Source organism: Melanostigma gelatinosum (assembly GCF_949748355.1).
Source record: "Melanostigma gelatinosum genome assembly, chromosome: 6".
In the NCBI taxonomy this organism is placed as follows: domain Eukaryota; kingdom Metazoa; phylum Chordata; class Actinopteri; order Perciformes; family Zoarcidae; genus Melanostigma; species Melanostigma gelatinosum.
Window position 1 is genome coordinate 3955444 of NC_136639.1, and position 17450 is coordinate 3972893.

At 43.2% G+C, this 17450-nt stretch overlaps 1 protein-coding gene across 1 annotated transcript; it reads left to right on the forward strand.

Annotated features, from left to right (window-relative positions):
* Positions 1–10001, forward strand: npffr2a (neuropeptide FF receptor 2a; the record flags this gene model as incomplete). The annotated part of the gene is made up of 4 exons (XM_079270532.1): positions 1–86; positions 2770–3104; positions 7709–7808; positions 9149–10001. The coding sequence occupies exons 2-4, from the start codon at positions 2777–2779 to the stop codon at positions 9999–10001; spliced, it is 1281 nt and encodes a 426-aa protein (XP_079126658.1). The 5' UTR covers positions 1–86; positions 2770–2776.
* Between the last annotated feature and the right edge of the window lie 7449 nt (positions 10002–17450).

Consider the following 17450-nt stretch of genomic DNA (forward strand, 5'->3'; position numbering starts at 1 on the left):
GTTTAGAGGAAAGTGGACCTTTTGTTTTACTTGTTCCCCCGTCGGAGCACACCGTCTGTCGCCAGCTTGATTTGAATTAAACCAAGGTAAGACAAGTTTATTAGCTTCATTTGGTGTCAACACATTGCATATTCAGCGGTGAAATTCATTTAAAAAAGAAGTTTGAATCGGACCACAGCTCGTTATCACAGGCCATCAAGGCACAGAGCTTCCAGGACAGTAACTCTGTGCCCGCTCGTCCTATTCTCCACCCCGCTCTCTGTCCAGACAGTTGTATCCGCTTTGATGCACTGACGCTCCACACATGTGGTACTTTGTCCAGGACTGGTCAGTCATGCGCATTTTTGTGCACAGTCAGCTCCCTCAAGTTTCCATCATGTGCTGAAATCTGACGCGCAAAGTTCCCGACAGATGAGAACTATCAGAAGCAAAAATCAGCCCTGGGGGGGAAACCGTCCTTTTTCCACCAGCGCGCGTGTAAAGTGCAGCAACTGCTATAGGCGCGCAATATACATTAGTCCTCCGGCGCAGGTTCGTATGCTGTTCATAGAAGTGAATCAATAAAATCATTGTTTGTGCGCCGACTGAGAGGCAGCTCATATCGGTTATTGGAGTCTGTGCGTAAAGCTGGCTGAGGGGAGTCTGGGGGCTCTCAGGCCTGCAGTCCTGCGGTACAGTAATGTTGGTATTATGACCATTCATGAACAGGCTATAGTTAATGAGGTTAAACTGACCTGAGTGATGTTTAACTGACGATGTTGTGATGAGCTTGAGTCAGTAAAGAGTTTATTCTCCACAGGTAATTTGGTGTAATTCGAACAGCAAATTTCAATAACATGTCATATGTCATAAAATGCCATATGTGAAATATTTTGCATTACATGGTTTCAGTGGATCATTACATTTTTTGCATATTAAGATAGCTAGGTCAACTACTGCGTAATATTTCTGCATCTTGCAGGAATCTGACATATGATGATATGCTGATAAACGAGCGCAGCGCTCACACCGCATAAAACCTACCGGGGCTACATTACACCACTTCTCTCAGAACAATGAGGGCAAAACAGCATAAAAAAACTGTTCAAACCAAATATTCTCTGGTCCATCTATTGTCTATCCGCATATCTGTTGCCGAGTCGACGGGGTGGCATGCATATTCCACACGTCTCTCTCTCCAGCAATGTTTCCAGCTCTTCCTGGAGAACCCTGAGGTGTTCCCAGGCCAGAGGAGATATATAATATATATATATATATATATATATATATATATATATATATATATATATATATATATATATATATATATATATATATATATATATATATATATATATATATATATATATATATATATATATATATATATATATATATATATATATATATATATATAAGAGATATATAATCCCTTCAGTGTGTTCTGGGCTATACCTCGAGGCCTCTTACCAGGGCGCATCCTGATCAGATGCCCAAAACCACCTCAGCTGGCCCCTTTTGATGCAAACCACGTTCACGTCCACGGTCACGTTCTGCAGGAGCCAACAGAACCACATTATCTGAAAAAAGAGCCGAGACACCGGACACTCTCCTCCCCCAGCTGCACCTTTAAATCCTGGTTATGGATATGGATATGGATATGGATATGGATATGGATATGGATGGGTCTTGTTTTCACACCGAACCTCTTTGGTTAGCAGTAAGCCTACAAAGCAATTTACCACCCGGGAGGTTCATCAGTCAGTGACTGAGCCAACCTCCAGGAAATAGCTTGTACTCGGAGGCATTTCTGTTGGTCAGTCAGAACAGGTGACAGCGGCAACAAAGAAGAATTTTATAGAACAAACATTTGCAAAGCCCAAAGATGTTTTCTATCTGTTGCTCACAAGCATTGCCACAGAAGTGAGTGATACCGTAAAAATATCATATTTTTAGATGTTTTTAAAGCAGGATCACGATCCATAATCTTTCCCAGTGAGCATCTTTTGGTTCAAAAGACGTTTAAAAGACGTCTATGCCCGACGTTGAAAAAACGTTCAAAAGTGAAAGTTTTTTCGCCGACTATTTGTAGACGTTGAACAGACGTTCATGCTTAGACCAGATTTAAACGTGATTTGCAATACTATCATTTTTCGTCCTCTACATTGTGCTAATACTAATATATCATGATTTATAATCACACAATATAATATATCACAAGTCTAACATTGGAGAAACAACCCTCTCTGAGGGTTGTTTAAAGTCATTTTGGGGAGTTTAGAAAATCACAAAGCAAAGTAGAAGTAGCTGAGGGCGGCAGAAGTAGAAAGGCCAACAGCACTCCATCTTCAAACACAGTCACGTCTGAAACACACTGAACCGAATAGATGTCGGAGCAGACGGAGCAACGCTTCATCTTAATCGTTGCTCTTTTCTCAGCTTCATCATTAAAGTACAAAAGGTTGAATTCATTTCATGCCTCTTTTTAGCTGTCCTCTGAAATGCCACTTTTATTTAATAGACAGTTGACTTTCTACCCCCCTAATTCATCAGTTAGACACAAACATGACTCTGTATGATTACTAATGTTGCTCCGCTGGACGTGTTCAAACATCTATAACTATTCGCTAACGGGTTCGCCAAAATCAACCGTGCACGGTGATAATGTCTGCTGTGTTCCACGTGTTTTGTCAATGACGCATAGTTTCCATTATTATTTTTTTCCCCTCAACATGAATGCATGTTGTTGAAGTAGACTGATTCACCACGAAGTCTTCTTTCACTTTTCAGGTTTAAAATGAACGAAGAACCTGAGAACAACTTGACTCAACTGTCTGACAACTGGACGTTTTACAACTCCTCGCTGGAACCCGTCATACGCAGGAGCAACATCACCTATGTTGGATTTTACCTGCATCAGCCGTCCACGGCAGCCATCTTCATCGTGTCCTACATGCTGATCTTCCTCGTGTGCATGGTGGGAAATGGAGTGGTGTGTTTCATTGTGGTGCGGAGCAAAAACATGCGGACTGTCACCAATTTGTTCATCTTAAACCTTGCTGTGAGCGACCTCCTGGTTGGGATTTTCTGCATGCCCACAACACTTCTGGACAACATAATTACAGGTGAGCAGCACAGTCATTTGAAACTTTCATTGTGGCGTGTTGTCGTCAGGCAGGAAGTTGTTTCAACACTTTCCAGACTTAAATATATCAACGACTTTTCAATGGGTGGCTGTGACATTTGGAAGAGGCATTCATGGTGTCCAGAGGATGGACCGTATCATCTAGTGTCATCAACAGGTCAACATTTGAAGTAAATGTGAAAAAGTCCAGTTTTGACTGACGAAGGTCAAGCCAAGTTTGACGAAATAGAGCTGTGCCTGATGAGTCTAAGATATCCTAACAATGGCTACTGTACGGAGAATGAACCATTTCATTTCCCACTGTTACCAACCTCATGTTTATCCACCTTCCCTCCATCAAAGAGGTGATCAAAAGTGACGAAGGCTCAGGGGAGTTGAAATCGTGATTTGTCGAACAGACTCGCCTGCATTCACTGATAACACCGGCGGCTTTTTACACATGGTGCCGATTGGACTTGACAGTTGGCTCTTGACAGTTGACATTGAGTTTGGGGTAATCCAGCTGGCGGATTGCTCGGCGTGAGTAAATCCCTGCTAAAATGACAAAACTCAGAATCAAATCCTGAAATATCACGGACAGCTTGCAGCTACCAGAAGTAAACAAGAACGACAGCTTATTAGCTTTTCATTCGACAATCACATTTAAAATCAAGCAAAGTTTTAGAAACATCTCTTTGGCAGAGAGCAAGAAGACGCCAGTGAACAACATGCAAACAGGATCACGCTGTGATCCAGGTGTGTGGAAGTGAAAATGGCTTCAGTGAAACCTTCAGCAGAGTTCCATCATGTTCGTTCATATCTGACTGGTTCAGAAACAGCTTAGTGGGCGAGCGCTGAAATCTCTTGGACGTTTGTGCCATATTTGAAGAAACTCCCTCCAGGCGTTCTTGATATATTGCTTTCACAAGAAAGAGACATTCAACCCGAAATCACAATGCTTTCGGCCACAGCCGATGCTGGCACGGAGGCGTAACAGCATCAATGATGCATGCTTTACAATAGATGCTTTTTTTTGTGATTTCTGTTGCACCATCTCAAGATTTATCAGATCAGGAATGAGTAGAAATGAAATTCAGGGTATATTGTTTGGTAGAAAATGTGTCTGACATTCACAGAGTAAACTATTTAGAAATTCAGTCTTTCCTTCTGTTCCTGATGTCAGCACACAACCATAAAGTAGTCATTTGGAGAGCCAGTAACGGGGCAAAACTAATCCTGCGGGTGGTGCTCGAGGGAAGGTCACGGGGTCATTAAAAACAAAAAGGGATTATTCCCTCGGGGGGTATTCATATGCCAAGTAGATGTTTCCGCATTGAGCTGATTTGATAATGAGCTATTTTGTGTGCAAAGTTGACATTGAAGGAGGATTCACTGAGTATCTGACATGTAAATGTTCATCCCCTGGGGAGCATGAGCGTGCATATGAATTTCATGTGATCTGCCTTTTAGATTTGACATTTCCTTGACCTGGACGGATGTAGAGAGAGTTCAGCAAAAACATTCGGCTTAGCCATGAGCGACAATGCTAATGTCACTGATTTCTGCTCTTTAGCTTTCAAGATTCTTTCTCCTCCCGAGACAGATGACAGTATAAGTTAGTGGTCAAACAAAACTGTTATTCTGTCACGATCAGGCTTTGCCTTGTGTGTTCTGTGTCTTTGTGTAGCTTCACCCTCCTCACCACCTGTCAGTCACTCCCTCAGCATCAGCCTAACTCCCCTCACCTGTTCAAGTCCTTCATAAACCCCTGTCTCTCAGTCACTCACTGCCAGGTCATTGTTCATGTCTACCCACCCGTTTTTGCTCGTCCTGTTCCCGGTTTCCCAGTCTGTCTGCCCTGCCTCGTCCTGCCGGATTTCCCCCCTCGTCTCTTGTCTCGTCCTTGGATTCCCTGTTGTGTCCGTCAGTCATTAAAACCCTTTTTCTCACTGCGTCTGACTGTCTGCTCTCGAGTCCTCCATCATGCCCCGTGAGAAATTCACTCAAAATATGTGAACGGGAGATTGTGAATAATGCACTCCAGTGGCCGATCCCTGATAATGTGACATTGTGAACAACAAATCTGTGTTGAAATAGTCAGAAATCTGAATCGGCCGATGTGGCTCAACGGCTGTTGGTAGCAAAAACAAACCCCCCCCCCCCCCCCCTAACCAAACCTTAACTACAGGGGTAGCAGACCAGAGAAGTGTTGTGTTGGTGATGTCAAAGGATCGTCTGTGGCCGATGCAACTCTTCATCATGACTCGCATCAAAAGACAGCATGTGTCTGCTGAAGCTCCCACTGGAGCCGGAGCTCGTCGGCTTCGGAACAAACAATCAGGAAAGCATCGATCTGGAGAGAAGCGTCAACACGTTTCCTGACGCAGTGGGATTTTGGCACAGCTCTGTCGGCTTCCTCGGGAAGGCGTCTGAAATCTGTTTGGGTTGATCTGACAACTATATGTTTGTGAACACTGCATGCTGATAGCCAGTGTTGTGCTGATTTTTGCTCCTCAGATGCCAACAACGGAAATCATTTAGAATTAATTGGTTGGGTTTACAAGTTGCTTAAAATTGAGGTTGTACCTAACAGAACATTTTGTTTAAAAGAGAATCAACAATAGGGGGAAAACACAGTGTAACCTGCAGCTCTGCCTTCTTTGCTACTCTGCGCTGTTCTCTTGCAAAAGTGCACTGAAAGAAATAGAGAAACAGGCACTTGTAGTGTCTCACCGAAGATGCTTTCAACTGCTTCTTTGAGTGAAGTGCACCTCCAATTTCTTTGACATTCAGCTCAATTTGAGTCTCAGAAGGAATACGGAATAGCCCACAGCCAACCAGAAGCACCCCCCCCCCCCCAATATGTATTTGTACACAGCAGTCAGAGTTGCACTTCTCAAATCTCAGCAGAGTGGGAGAGAGAGAGTGATGCCTGCGAGGGTCGAGTCAAGCTTTGGAGAACGGCAACGCAAAGAGCAGATCTCAGCACAGCTGCTAATACTTCCAGCAGGTGGCTTTGTGATGACTAGGGCTGCAATTAATGGCTATTTTGGTTGTCAATTAATCCGGCTGTTATTACTTTGATTAATTGATTATTAATCAATAAAGTACATTTACTGAATACTTCTACTGTAGGCAGAAATAAACGAACAAAAACTCCATTACATCACATTGTACTTGGTCTCTCTGAGCTTATTCCAGCTCAATAGCGTGAGCTGCGTTTTGTGTCCTTTTTGCCTCCACCATGTATTAAAGGAGGCGGCATCATTTCCTACAACTCATCCAACGAGCTACACAAGGCGCAGCCTCGGCTGGCTCACTGCCCCCAGCTCAGCAGATGCTGCCACAGCGCGAGCTGTGCATCACAACACAGATCCAACTAATCGATGACGGAATCCGCTGCCAGCTGTTTTCATAATCCACTTAATCGATTACCTGTTGCAGCCATCATGATGACAGCCCTGTCAAATGGCATTAACTGTCTGAGTGCACAGTCGAATATACTGCACACCAGTCAGAGGCACATGTGTTGGTCCCAAATGCATTTTCTAGACCTTTCAGTGCATTTCCAAAGAAGGTGTCAAATATCCTCTGGATATGTTTATCAGTGATGCGAATGCGTGTGTGGCTCTGTGGTCTATGCTGTTGATGAAAACCCAAGACGACAGATCACGTACCCGGAGCATTATGTGCTCCGTCCACTGCGTCTGGCGGGCTGCAGCCTCTTGTTTGGCTTCCGAGGGCTTTGATAAAACTGGACAACGAGCAATCTGCCATCGTCTCTCAGAGAAAGCTTTCATCTCATGCAACATTCAGATGTTTACGCCGCGTAATGCTTTAATGGGTCATAATGGGGGTTTTGGCATTTGCATTAATGCTTCCTGGCCGATTTGTTAACAACGTGAAAGAAACATCACATGAGATAAAACCAACAATGTCACCCAAAAGTGTTCCACATATCTCAACAACAATCATATTGCTTTTAAGGCTAATGTGGACAATGAGACTGCATTATCACACTAGCATAACTTCTGGATAACAAACAACAAGGTTAAAGTTTCATTTATCCTCCTTGTGCAACACAGGGTTGCGCAACGAAATGCAGTTGTATCCCCATTGTGCTAATACACAAATTCCCTCATAACATCCTTTGAACACCTCCCTCCCTTTAATTATATCTACAAAGCTGCAACAACCAACATCTCACTCATACAGTTAACAACCACTACTGTGAGATCCCGGGCGCTTTGCATCCCCAGTGAACCGTTCCCCTGAAAGTGTGTGTGACCACTGAGCACGAGTGCGGGGTTACCGAAGCCAGAGGTGATGACTGATGATAGTCTGCAGTCTGTGATTATTTTGAGTCAGCCACAATGAGATGCTCTGTCAGCGTCTCTGCTGCCAGCCACCAGCAGTCTGATAAAGTCCCACGAAAGAAGGGATTGTTTCCCCCCGAAGCCCTTACAGATATGGTATTACGGCCACCGCTTCAGCTCCCATGTACTCTGTTTTGTGGGTGTGTGAGTCTGTGCGATGCAGTCCGATCTCCTACACAAACTGCTGTTTTTGCCGTAAATCAGCTGAATGCATCTTCCCTGTCAACAGGATGGCCTTTCGGAAGCCTGGTCTGCAAAATGAGCGGCATGGTCCAAGGGATCTCCGTGTCAGCATCCGTCTTCACTCTGGTTGCTATTGCTGTTGACAGGTACTGTGGCTGTGTTTTACTACTACCGCTACATCGAACAGTTCATGTCCTCTAAACAGCACCTGTCACACTTGAGTTGCACCTCAAAGCAAAAATGCTTGAGGTGCAAAAGACAACAGACAAAAAGCAGAAACCACTCGAGGAACACCGACCTCCACAACGGCCGAACAATCCCTTTCATTTATGCGACGACATATTCTCAACACAAGGTTCCCTCACTGCTTTTATCCCGGAGCTTTCATCCGCATCACACAGCCTTCTTCAGCCAGTGGAAGATATGCTCCAGAAAAAGAGACTCTCAAGAAAATCAAGTCTGAACAAATGCAAAGGGACGATTCAAATGCTTCCTCCTCACATTAATTTGTGGTTTGGTCTCAAATGACCCAAAGCACGGGCTTCTTCACTTGGTGTTAGCAAAGAGAACGACAATTCCAAAGTCAGACAATAGTGACGTCACTCTGACACGTTCGAAATCACCGGAGGGGGTTTGCGCCTCTGGGAATGACAGAGTTTGAAATGCTTTGACGGCCAAAAGTCAAAGTCACCTCACGTGTCTGTCAGCCGTGTAAAGATGTAGGATAAGGGCTCTCTTGTCCTGTTGACCAGTGTAGACAAGCCAGACAATACTCTACTCTGATGGGACTTTACTGCAGTCATACCATTGTTCAAAATACTATGTTGGGATGACAGAAGCAAAACCACAACAATGCCTCCTTTCCTCTGTTCTCCAACATCAACAGCATTCAGAGATCGATCCGTCTGCATGCTTTGTTTTCTCTTCTGCATATTTGCTGTTGCTCCAAAATTAAGCAAAAGTATTTGTTAACGATTACTCACTTAATCGATGGAATAATCAATAGAATACTGGATTACTAAATGACTGAACCCCAAAGAGATGCAGACACATTTTCCTGTGTTTCTGCATGAGGCGAGTGTCTTCAGATTGGTGTGGCGTGTGACTCACAATGACGGGGAGGCGGGTTAATTATGGCCCCGTTGTTCTGAAATTGATCTGCGGCACAAAAGGAAAAGGGAATTAAGCACAAAGAGTGACGTCAATGTTCTCTAATGAACACTGACTGTCGCTCGTACAGTATTTCTAATTCTCTAAATCTATTTCTTTTGTGTATCTGCCTTTGTTTGATTGTTTTTTATTCCTAAATATTGAGATCTATTCCATGTGAATAGAGCCTGGAGTTTTCCCTTCATGAATTACAGTAACTCTAATCATATATTGCGGTGCCAGCTTCAGTCAATGTTCTTTGCTGTCACTCAAAGATATTTTTAAAAGCAGGTTAAATAAGCGCATCTTCCTGATCCAACCCTTTTTGTTTTTGCAGATTCAGGTGCATCGTCTACCCATTCAAGCAAAAGCTGTCCATCTCCACGGCCTCCTTGATAATCGTCATTATCTGGGTTCTGGCCATATCCATCATGTGTCCCTCTGGCGTGATGCTGCAAGTGACCATGGAGCAAACCATCCGGGTGCTACTGGGCTACGACAACAAAACGAGCCCGTTCTATTGGTGCAGGGAGAACTGGCCCAACCAGGAGATGAGGAAGGTTTACACCACCGTCCTGTTTGCCAATATCTACCTTGCGCCCCTCTCGCTCATCGTGATCATGTACGCCCAGATTGGCATGACGCTTTACAAAACGGCGGTTCCGACGGGAGGGAAGCCGGGCCACGCAAACCGCCACTGCGTGTCAAAGAAAAAGCAACGGGTGATCAAGATGCTCCTAATAGTCGCCTTGCTTTTCATCCTGTCCTGGCTCCCTCTGTGGACCCTCATGATGTTGAGCGACTACGCCAGCCTGACCGAGCAGCAGTACCGAATCATCAACATTTACATCTACCCCTTTGCCCACTGGCTGGCTTTCTTCAACAGCAGCGTCAACCCCATCATCTACGGTTTCTTCAACGAGAACTTCCGCAGAGGATTTCAAGCCGTGTTCAAGTTCAGCCTGTGCACGAGGGACGGACAGCGGAGGAAAAACTACTCGCACCGGCTGCAGGGCAACTCCGTGCTGCCCGGCAACAACGCACAAACGACCCTGGAGCCCATTTCTCTCAACAGCCCGGATAAGAACCCTTCCAGGCGACTCAACCACACCCCCGAGCATGACTTGGTCATGGAGGACCTGGACAAGGCGTCTGGCAGCAGCGGGGGTGTGACTGCGGTGTCTATTTGAGGGGCATGCAGAGACGCTCTTCTGGGTGCAAAGGTGTTCAAGAACATCGCCACTCATCATTCAAACGCAATTCCTCCACTGAGCTCAAGTAACGTCTCACCCGAGTAGGTTTTTCTGAGGCGGACGTTTAGGGGTAGCTGGTCCGAGGCAGTTTGAACACTGTAAGAAAAAGAGAGGACAAAAGTGGACACCAGGACATGTAAAGCCTTTACTTCGTTCCACTGTCCCGCAGCAAACTACCTCGCAGCGTTTGCTCCTGAAACAAAACAGTTAAATTGCCAATTTGAAGAGCGAACACTCACTTTGCGCGTGCACCTTTCCATATCACCGTTGAGCCGCACGTTGTGTGTCGCACATGTTCACAGTGGCAGCAGGTTGCGCTGTCGGAATTGTAGCTGCTGACCAAGAGGAAACAGTGTCGTTGGAAAGGGCATCACTTGTCGATCGGGATGGGTTGATATGTGACGACAAGCTGCCGATCCTGCTCCATCGCACGCGTTGTACGACCTGTATAAATGTATAAAGACGCATCAAACATGCATGTTCTAGGATGGCTGCAGAGCACGTTTCAAAAGTCAAAGCACTTCGATGAATAACTTATCATTTAACGTCCTTGTATATTGGTGCATTCGATGGATTTGCATTTGTGTATTATTCCACACTATTAAAGTCCTTATAGACGTTGAACAGGAAAACCTCTGTGGCCTGTGAAACTGCTGAACAAGCTTTAAAACAAAGCTGCAATGGCATCACATTGAAAGACGTCAACACAGCGACAGAAGTTGAAGATATCTTTTAGGTTTCTGTGGCCATGGTCATACAGCACAATGCTCCTTCAGACAGCGGTGTTATATTTCAGAGAACAGTACTCGGCAGAGGGATGCTGGACTTGATTCCCACCTACCTCTGGAACGTACACTTTAAACGTAAACTGCAGTGTTTAGCCGTGTTAGGGAGGAACTCGTCACGTACAGCCGCATTAGGTGATTCAAGTACAAAATAAATGTAATTGTAATCCGTTACAGTTACTGAGAAAATTCAACAATATTTTCCTTTTTGGAATCAGAAAGGAGCTCCAACAGTGTAAAGTCTTTTAGTCAACATGGAAATGCTCGATGTCAGACCTGAGGAAACATCAAGCTCCACTGCCCAGTTAAAAACATCTGTCAGAAAAGTAATCCGTTGTTGTAAGTTACATTCCTTTCATGAAGTAATTTAAATTGTTGCATTACTTATTAAAGTGTAGCTAGTAATCTGTAACCTATCATACTTTTAAAAACTAGCCTTCCCAACACGCTAATTCAATTCAAGTGAATCATTGTACACCTTTTTGAGGCTCCTTTTATTATTATTCTGTATTTGTAATATTGAATAGCTGAATTTTACTGAGCCATTTTATTAATTCTTTACAAAGCGAAGTGAAATGTGAGGCGAAGAACCCGCTGTTTGCATGTGAAAGAGCTCAGATGATCAGTCCTTCTGAAGAGTGTGCCTGTGCTTTCCTCTCTCTGCTGAGGGATGAAACAGCATCTGTCTGGTAGGTTTTCACACAGATGTCTCATCAGCACTCACTAACTACTGGCTTTGACAGCATGCCAATGGACCAATGCTCATTATGCTGATTAGGAAGTTAATTACACTTTGGAGACCACCGGCAGCGCCTCTGCCAGTGGCACTGCTGTTGCTGGTGATTCGGAATATTCGGGCCACGTGTCTCAGGTTCCGTTGACAAAGACGATGCCTTTGAACAAACGCTCTTTTTCTCTGCAATTTTTTCAGTGAATTTAAAATTAAATTTCTGTTATGTCAACTGAAGAAATATGCAGATCCAAGAGTTATATTTGTGAGTCGACTTACAACAAACCTGTAAGGCTGCGCCAATCTCATCCACCCTTTTGTGTCCATTTTTCAGTCTCCAGTCTGGGAAAACAGACATCAATTAGTTCGACAGACTTAATTGAAACGCCCGAACGAGCCTTTAATTATGAAGCTGTTACTTGACACAGAAATGGAAAGAGACAATTCTGCAGCGGATGCACACATTGACACATTTGATCGTTTTTTTTAAATTGGACATGAAAACCCTTTTTGTACAGAGGAGAGAAGAAAAGGATTTATTACGATTGTATGCACGCCATCTCCTTAGACAAATCATCCAGGCTTTTATTCTGAAATCTGCTCTGTAAACATGTACATAGAAAGGTGTAATAATGCTGAATTCAGTGGTATTTATTCATGAATATCTCATGAGCCCATTACGAATGTGCCATGTTAATCTCAGATGTGTTTTGCTGTTATTTTATTTGTATCTCTATGAACAGTCTTGTACAGTAAATGGGCAAAAAACAAACAGTGGGTCTGCATTCGGCCTGAAAACATGTATCGTCTGCTGTAAGTATGTTACTGTCTTGTGTACTAGCATGTGGGGTTTTTGTGTCTGCAACTACACGTTCTTAAAGAATATTTAATGGAAATTTTAAAGAGTTATTTGTTGGGACACAAAGGCTGATTGCTGTTGAAACAGGAAGGAAGATCGAAGGTTGTTTTTATACAAAGAAAGGTAGTAAATGGTGTCCTATTTAATTGTGAAGGGCTATTCATCACGTTTTATATTACCTCTGATTGTCTGCAAAAGAATATATAACAGCAAGGTTCATAGTCAAGGTTCTGAGTATGGAAACAGGCTGTGAATGCCTAATCTGATGTCATTTGCTTTATTTGAATGGGATTGAGAATTGAATTACTAGACGATCAAATCTCTAACACACTGAATACAAAGTTGGCCGAGTGACAACATTTAGATACGTGGACGACAACATGATATTTACCCGATAGAGGCCATGAAATGACCGCGAAATCAAATAATGAAAGCATTCCCTTATCGCATTTCTGATTAGGTTTATCTTACGAACACGGCAACGTAACCGCTTGACAACATGCTCTGCCTTAGTGTTGTTCAGATGCAAGCGAGACAATGAAATATGACCCAGGAGGTCCAGTTGGAGTGGCAGATTAATGCGGTTAAAGGCTGTAAATAAGCCCAGACACCGCACAACTGTTACCCACAGACAGGATTCTACATCTGTGGAAATGACTTAGCTGTGTCATGACGATCGGGGGGCAAGCAGTGTTTAATGAACCGGCTCCACACAAAGGACTGAGATGGGTGTGAATTTTTCCTGCAGATCTGATCTAAACGTGGCCTCACGGTGGTTGCTCACGCAAAACTTGTACGTCATAAAAAACGAACATGAGCATAACATGTAGAATTGTAGAGGGGCCATTACGTAAGCAATAAGCAATGAGATGTTCAGACAAGCTGGGGATGAAAAACAACGTGACACAGAGCTGAGGCATTTCCTCCACCAGGTCTGTGTTCATATATCGGAACAGCTCAGAGTGGAGTCTCACTCCTATGCTGTGCCAGGGACCAAGTGTTTAAAATTGGTTCAATGTTAGGTTCTGGTTGGGTTTCTGCAGTTAAATACCTCTTGCACACTGATTTAGACCAGTAGCTAAACTGGGAACCAGTATTATGACACAACTAATCAGTAATACATATTATATTGTATTTTCTCTTCCAGTAACCACGCCTGTTAATCAGGCGCCTTCTGATTAACATTTCAGCAAACTGGAATGTTGATTGTATAATTATACAAGCAGCACAAGTAAAACAGCTTAATAAAAAAAGAGTTTATATTCAGAATGAAAACCCATCAAAGCTCATGTAGATGTCAGTGAACGAGTCACCCTGGTTATTTGGAACCAAGATAAAATAAATCGACTTTGACAACCCATTTATTAACATAATAGAATTAATTTATTTTAATTCTGAATATAATGTAATTAATACAATTCAGAAATCAAGCTATCTTGCGGAAGACTAGCTTAATAAAATGTATTTATTTATCAAAAATTATTTTGACTACGTAGCAACCACTAAACTTACGCGCTCAGATAATTTGACTGACTGGATCAATATCTGTGCGTTGAATTCATCCTGGCATGGCACTTTCATCCTTTTCTTTTCTTTCAATATCTGTGAAACAGCGACATCATATAAGTCATACCGTTTGAATACAGGGTAATTCTTAAGATAACTTTAGTTATTTTGACTGTGATAAAAGATTTGTCGTTCATCTCCAGGGCAACAAGGGAAACAATAAGGCTGCTTCTGAAATCGTTCACCATGTTTACCATTTTATACAGTAGTGGTGTGACAGTTCGTAAACCATCAAGTGTACTCAAACTATCCCAACATGGACATTTGAGACCAATGGATGTCTTTTCGCAGAGCCATGACCAGAATAATGTTCTATATTGTCTTAATGTATAAAGTCACCAACCAGCACACAACACAGTATTGGGAGCGATGTCAGACACAGTCGTTCTGTTGGTTGAGTTCTTTTCTGTTTCCTTCTCGGTCTACCTGACCCGCTGTATGCTTGCCTCTACATACACCCAGTGACCAGGAAAAGAACCCCGTTTACTACCACCTCAACCCACTTTTTACTTGAATGTTACTTAAACCTCTCCTCAAAGAGGAATCGTCCCAAACGAGAGGTGGCGTAGTCGTGTTCACGCACACACTGCTGTCACATTGCAGAAGAGCACATTGCTATGTGTGACAACTACGTTCAAGTCGATATCTGTAAGCTGTGCGGCATTTAAGTATCATGCTAGCTAGGTAGCTAGTTAGCTAGGTAGCTAGTTAGCTAGTTGCTACTCTTATTACAGACAATGAGCCCAACAGTGGGCTGATGGCCAGTGGCACCGCTTGGTCCAATGGTCCCTCCCCCTCACTCCCCATTGCTCTGGAGAAGGACTGTTACCAAGCTAGCTAGCTAGCCAGCTATCTGTCTGCAGAGCGTCGTCGGCTATCTTCCCAGCGAGCTACGACAACATTTTACGGCCCCACTGTTGCGATTGCCCTGATAACAATTGCCATTGTCTTTTGTACTCGTCGAACTACCACGATAATTGTCCCGTCACTGCCATCGTACTATTTGTATCTGTTTTTTTATATTAATGTTCTGAAGGCCAACCACGCAAGCTCCTCAGACAGGCAATGAAGGCTTTAGTCATTCCTCAGGGAAACATAATGTCCGTGAGCGGATGAACCTGGAATGTCCTGATGAACTGAGCTCTGGCAGGAAGGTTTTGTCTTCCATGGTTTGGCAACTAAATTTAAAGACAACTCAATCAAAACGCGACAAGATTACTTTGTTGTGATTAGGCAACACAACTAATTGGTCACGTTAAGACAAGTAAAGTAAAAAAACATCCACGACCCTCACCTCCCTCATTTGAAACTTATTTGTGTTTCGTGAAAAGCAAATGCAATTCTAATGCAAAAAAAACATTTTGCAGTTGTGTTGTACAGGAATGTAGTTTATAGCAGATGGGGCTGTAAAGGACCCAGGGCTCTCAATGGCTGCCCCCCCCCCCCCCCCCACCCAGTAATCTCTTTACATGTTACATAACAGAAAGTTAATGAACGGCCTCATGCAGGGACAGGGATTCCATTTCTCCGGTCACTGAGTGTATATTTACTGTTTTTTTTTATTGTTTTGACAACGTGTAAAGAGTATTGAATCAATGGACAAAACAATATTTGTGGTTGTGTTTATGCTTTTCAAAATTGTGTCATTTCTGTATTGCCTTTGTGTCAAGAGATATTTCAATGTGCCCAAAATGTGAGCGGGTGCGTCTGTGCAAAATGTCCAAATGGTCATTAATAAAGATATTGGTCTTAAGTCGTTGACAATAAAGTGTCAAAATATCTCTCCGGCACAGTTGTTGATTAAGTGTAAACAGAAAAAGAACAATCCAAAGATTCCTCGGCAGAAAGCCTCCATGGAGTGGAATCTATAAAGTGTCTCCTTTAACTCCTGTGATTCAGTGGACATTGTTCAACTGCAGGTTATCAACATGGGAAACGTTGACACAGATCACAGCTGATCCCTGGGAAGCTGTGGCTGATTTATAAAAACAAGAGTATAGTTTAAAATACTGTATGTTAAGTGTCCAGATGGATCGTTTAGAGAAGGAGAGGAGGAAGTGAAGAGGCTTCATTGTATCAAGGATTCAGGCAAAGTGAGGCAGCTGATGCAGATGCAAAATACAGCCGGTGCACACAGACAACGGAAGACCCTCCGTGAAAAAGATGTAATCTGAACTGAATAATCCTGAGTCATGTTCTGGTTCTTTTTCAAAAGTTTTAGTTTCAATACTTTCCCAATTCTTATCCGCAGGGCACAGGTTAGTGCTGCTAAAGGTTGACGTTAAAACAGTCTCATGGAAGGATGAGGGTTGCTGCGTTGCAAAGCACCAATTTATTTTCCATCATTTCAAATGAAATCAAAAGGTAGTTTTTTTTTCTCAAAGGCATTTCCTGGGGCAACATTTTTTCTTCTGTATTAAAGACACAGACGGACAGCATTTTGCAAAAGTAGCAGAGTTTTATTGTAACCAACGGCTACGTTTTAGCATAATGCCATTAAAGTCAAATTGAACAGACTTAATGAGCCTAATAATACGACAATGTTACAAGGTTTGTTTTGTTGTCATTCTACAACACAGGGTTGCAAAATGAAAAACAAACAGAGACTAGACTAGACTCGCCAAACAGTCGAACACTGAGCATTTCTGCACATTCCTGCTCTGCTGGTTGGCCAGATGTTTTGATAAATTGCTGTTGTTTCCTCCTTTACTTGTGAGCGGTTTATTGCATTTGTGACAACGAGAGTTCTCCGCATCTACTGGAGTCGTTACACTTTGTCTGCCATGATGTGTGTCTCACGCTGTACTGAGACGCAGTCGGTGTGTGTGTGTGTGTGTGTGTGTGTGTGTGTGTGTCAGAGTAAAGCACGACTACAATCTGCTCTTAATAGTAAGCGTTTGGCTCAGGACTCCTCCTTAAACCCTACCTCTAAGTTCCCCCTGCCGGCCTTCACTTCCTCACAGCTATCACCAACTGGAGAGACTAAAATAGTTCCCTCTGTCTTTAAAACTCTGTGCTCCATTTACTGCTGAAAATAATTAAACATCTCTTTAACCTTTCCGTTTCTAATAGAGTTATGCCTCAGGTTTGGAAGTCCGCACACGTAGTCCCAGTGCACAAGGGTAGAGGTAAAAATGATCTGAATTACTAATCGGCCACTGTCCTGTCTGGCTGAAGTCCTTGAGTCTTTACTTAAATTGGTGTTCCCATATGGCAAGAGTATGACATTTACATAAGTATGTTACATTTTAAAATGATCTTGTTTACATGCACGTCAACCAGAATGAGCTAGTTGGACCACCTCAGAAATGTGTGACGTGTGGAGAGGAGTTCCCTCTTCCAAGAATCAAGGCTCACAGTGATGAGTGAGGTATCGCTCTACAGAACTAAAACGTCACATTTGTCAAGCACTCAAGTAGTCGTACATCAGACATTAAGCATTAGGC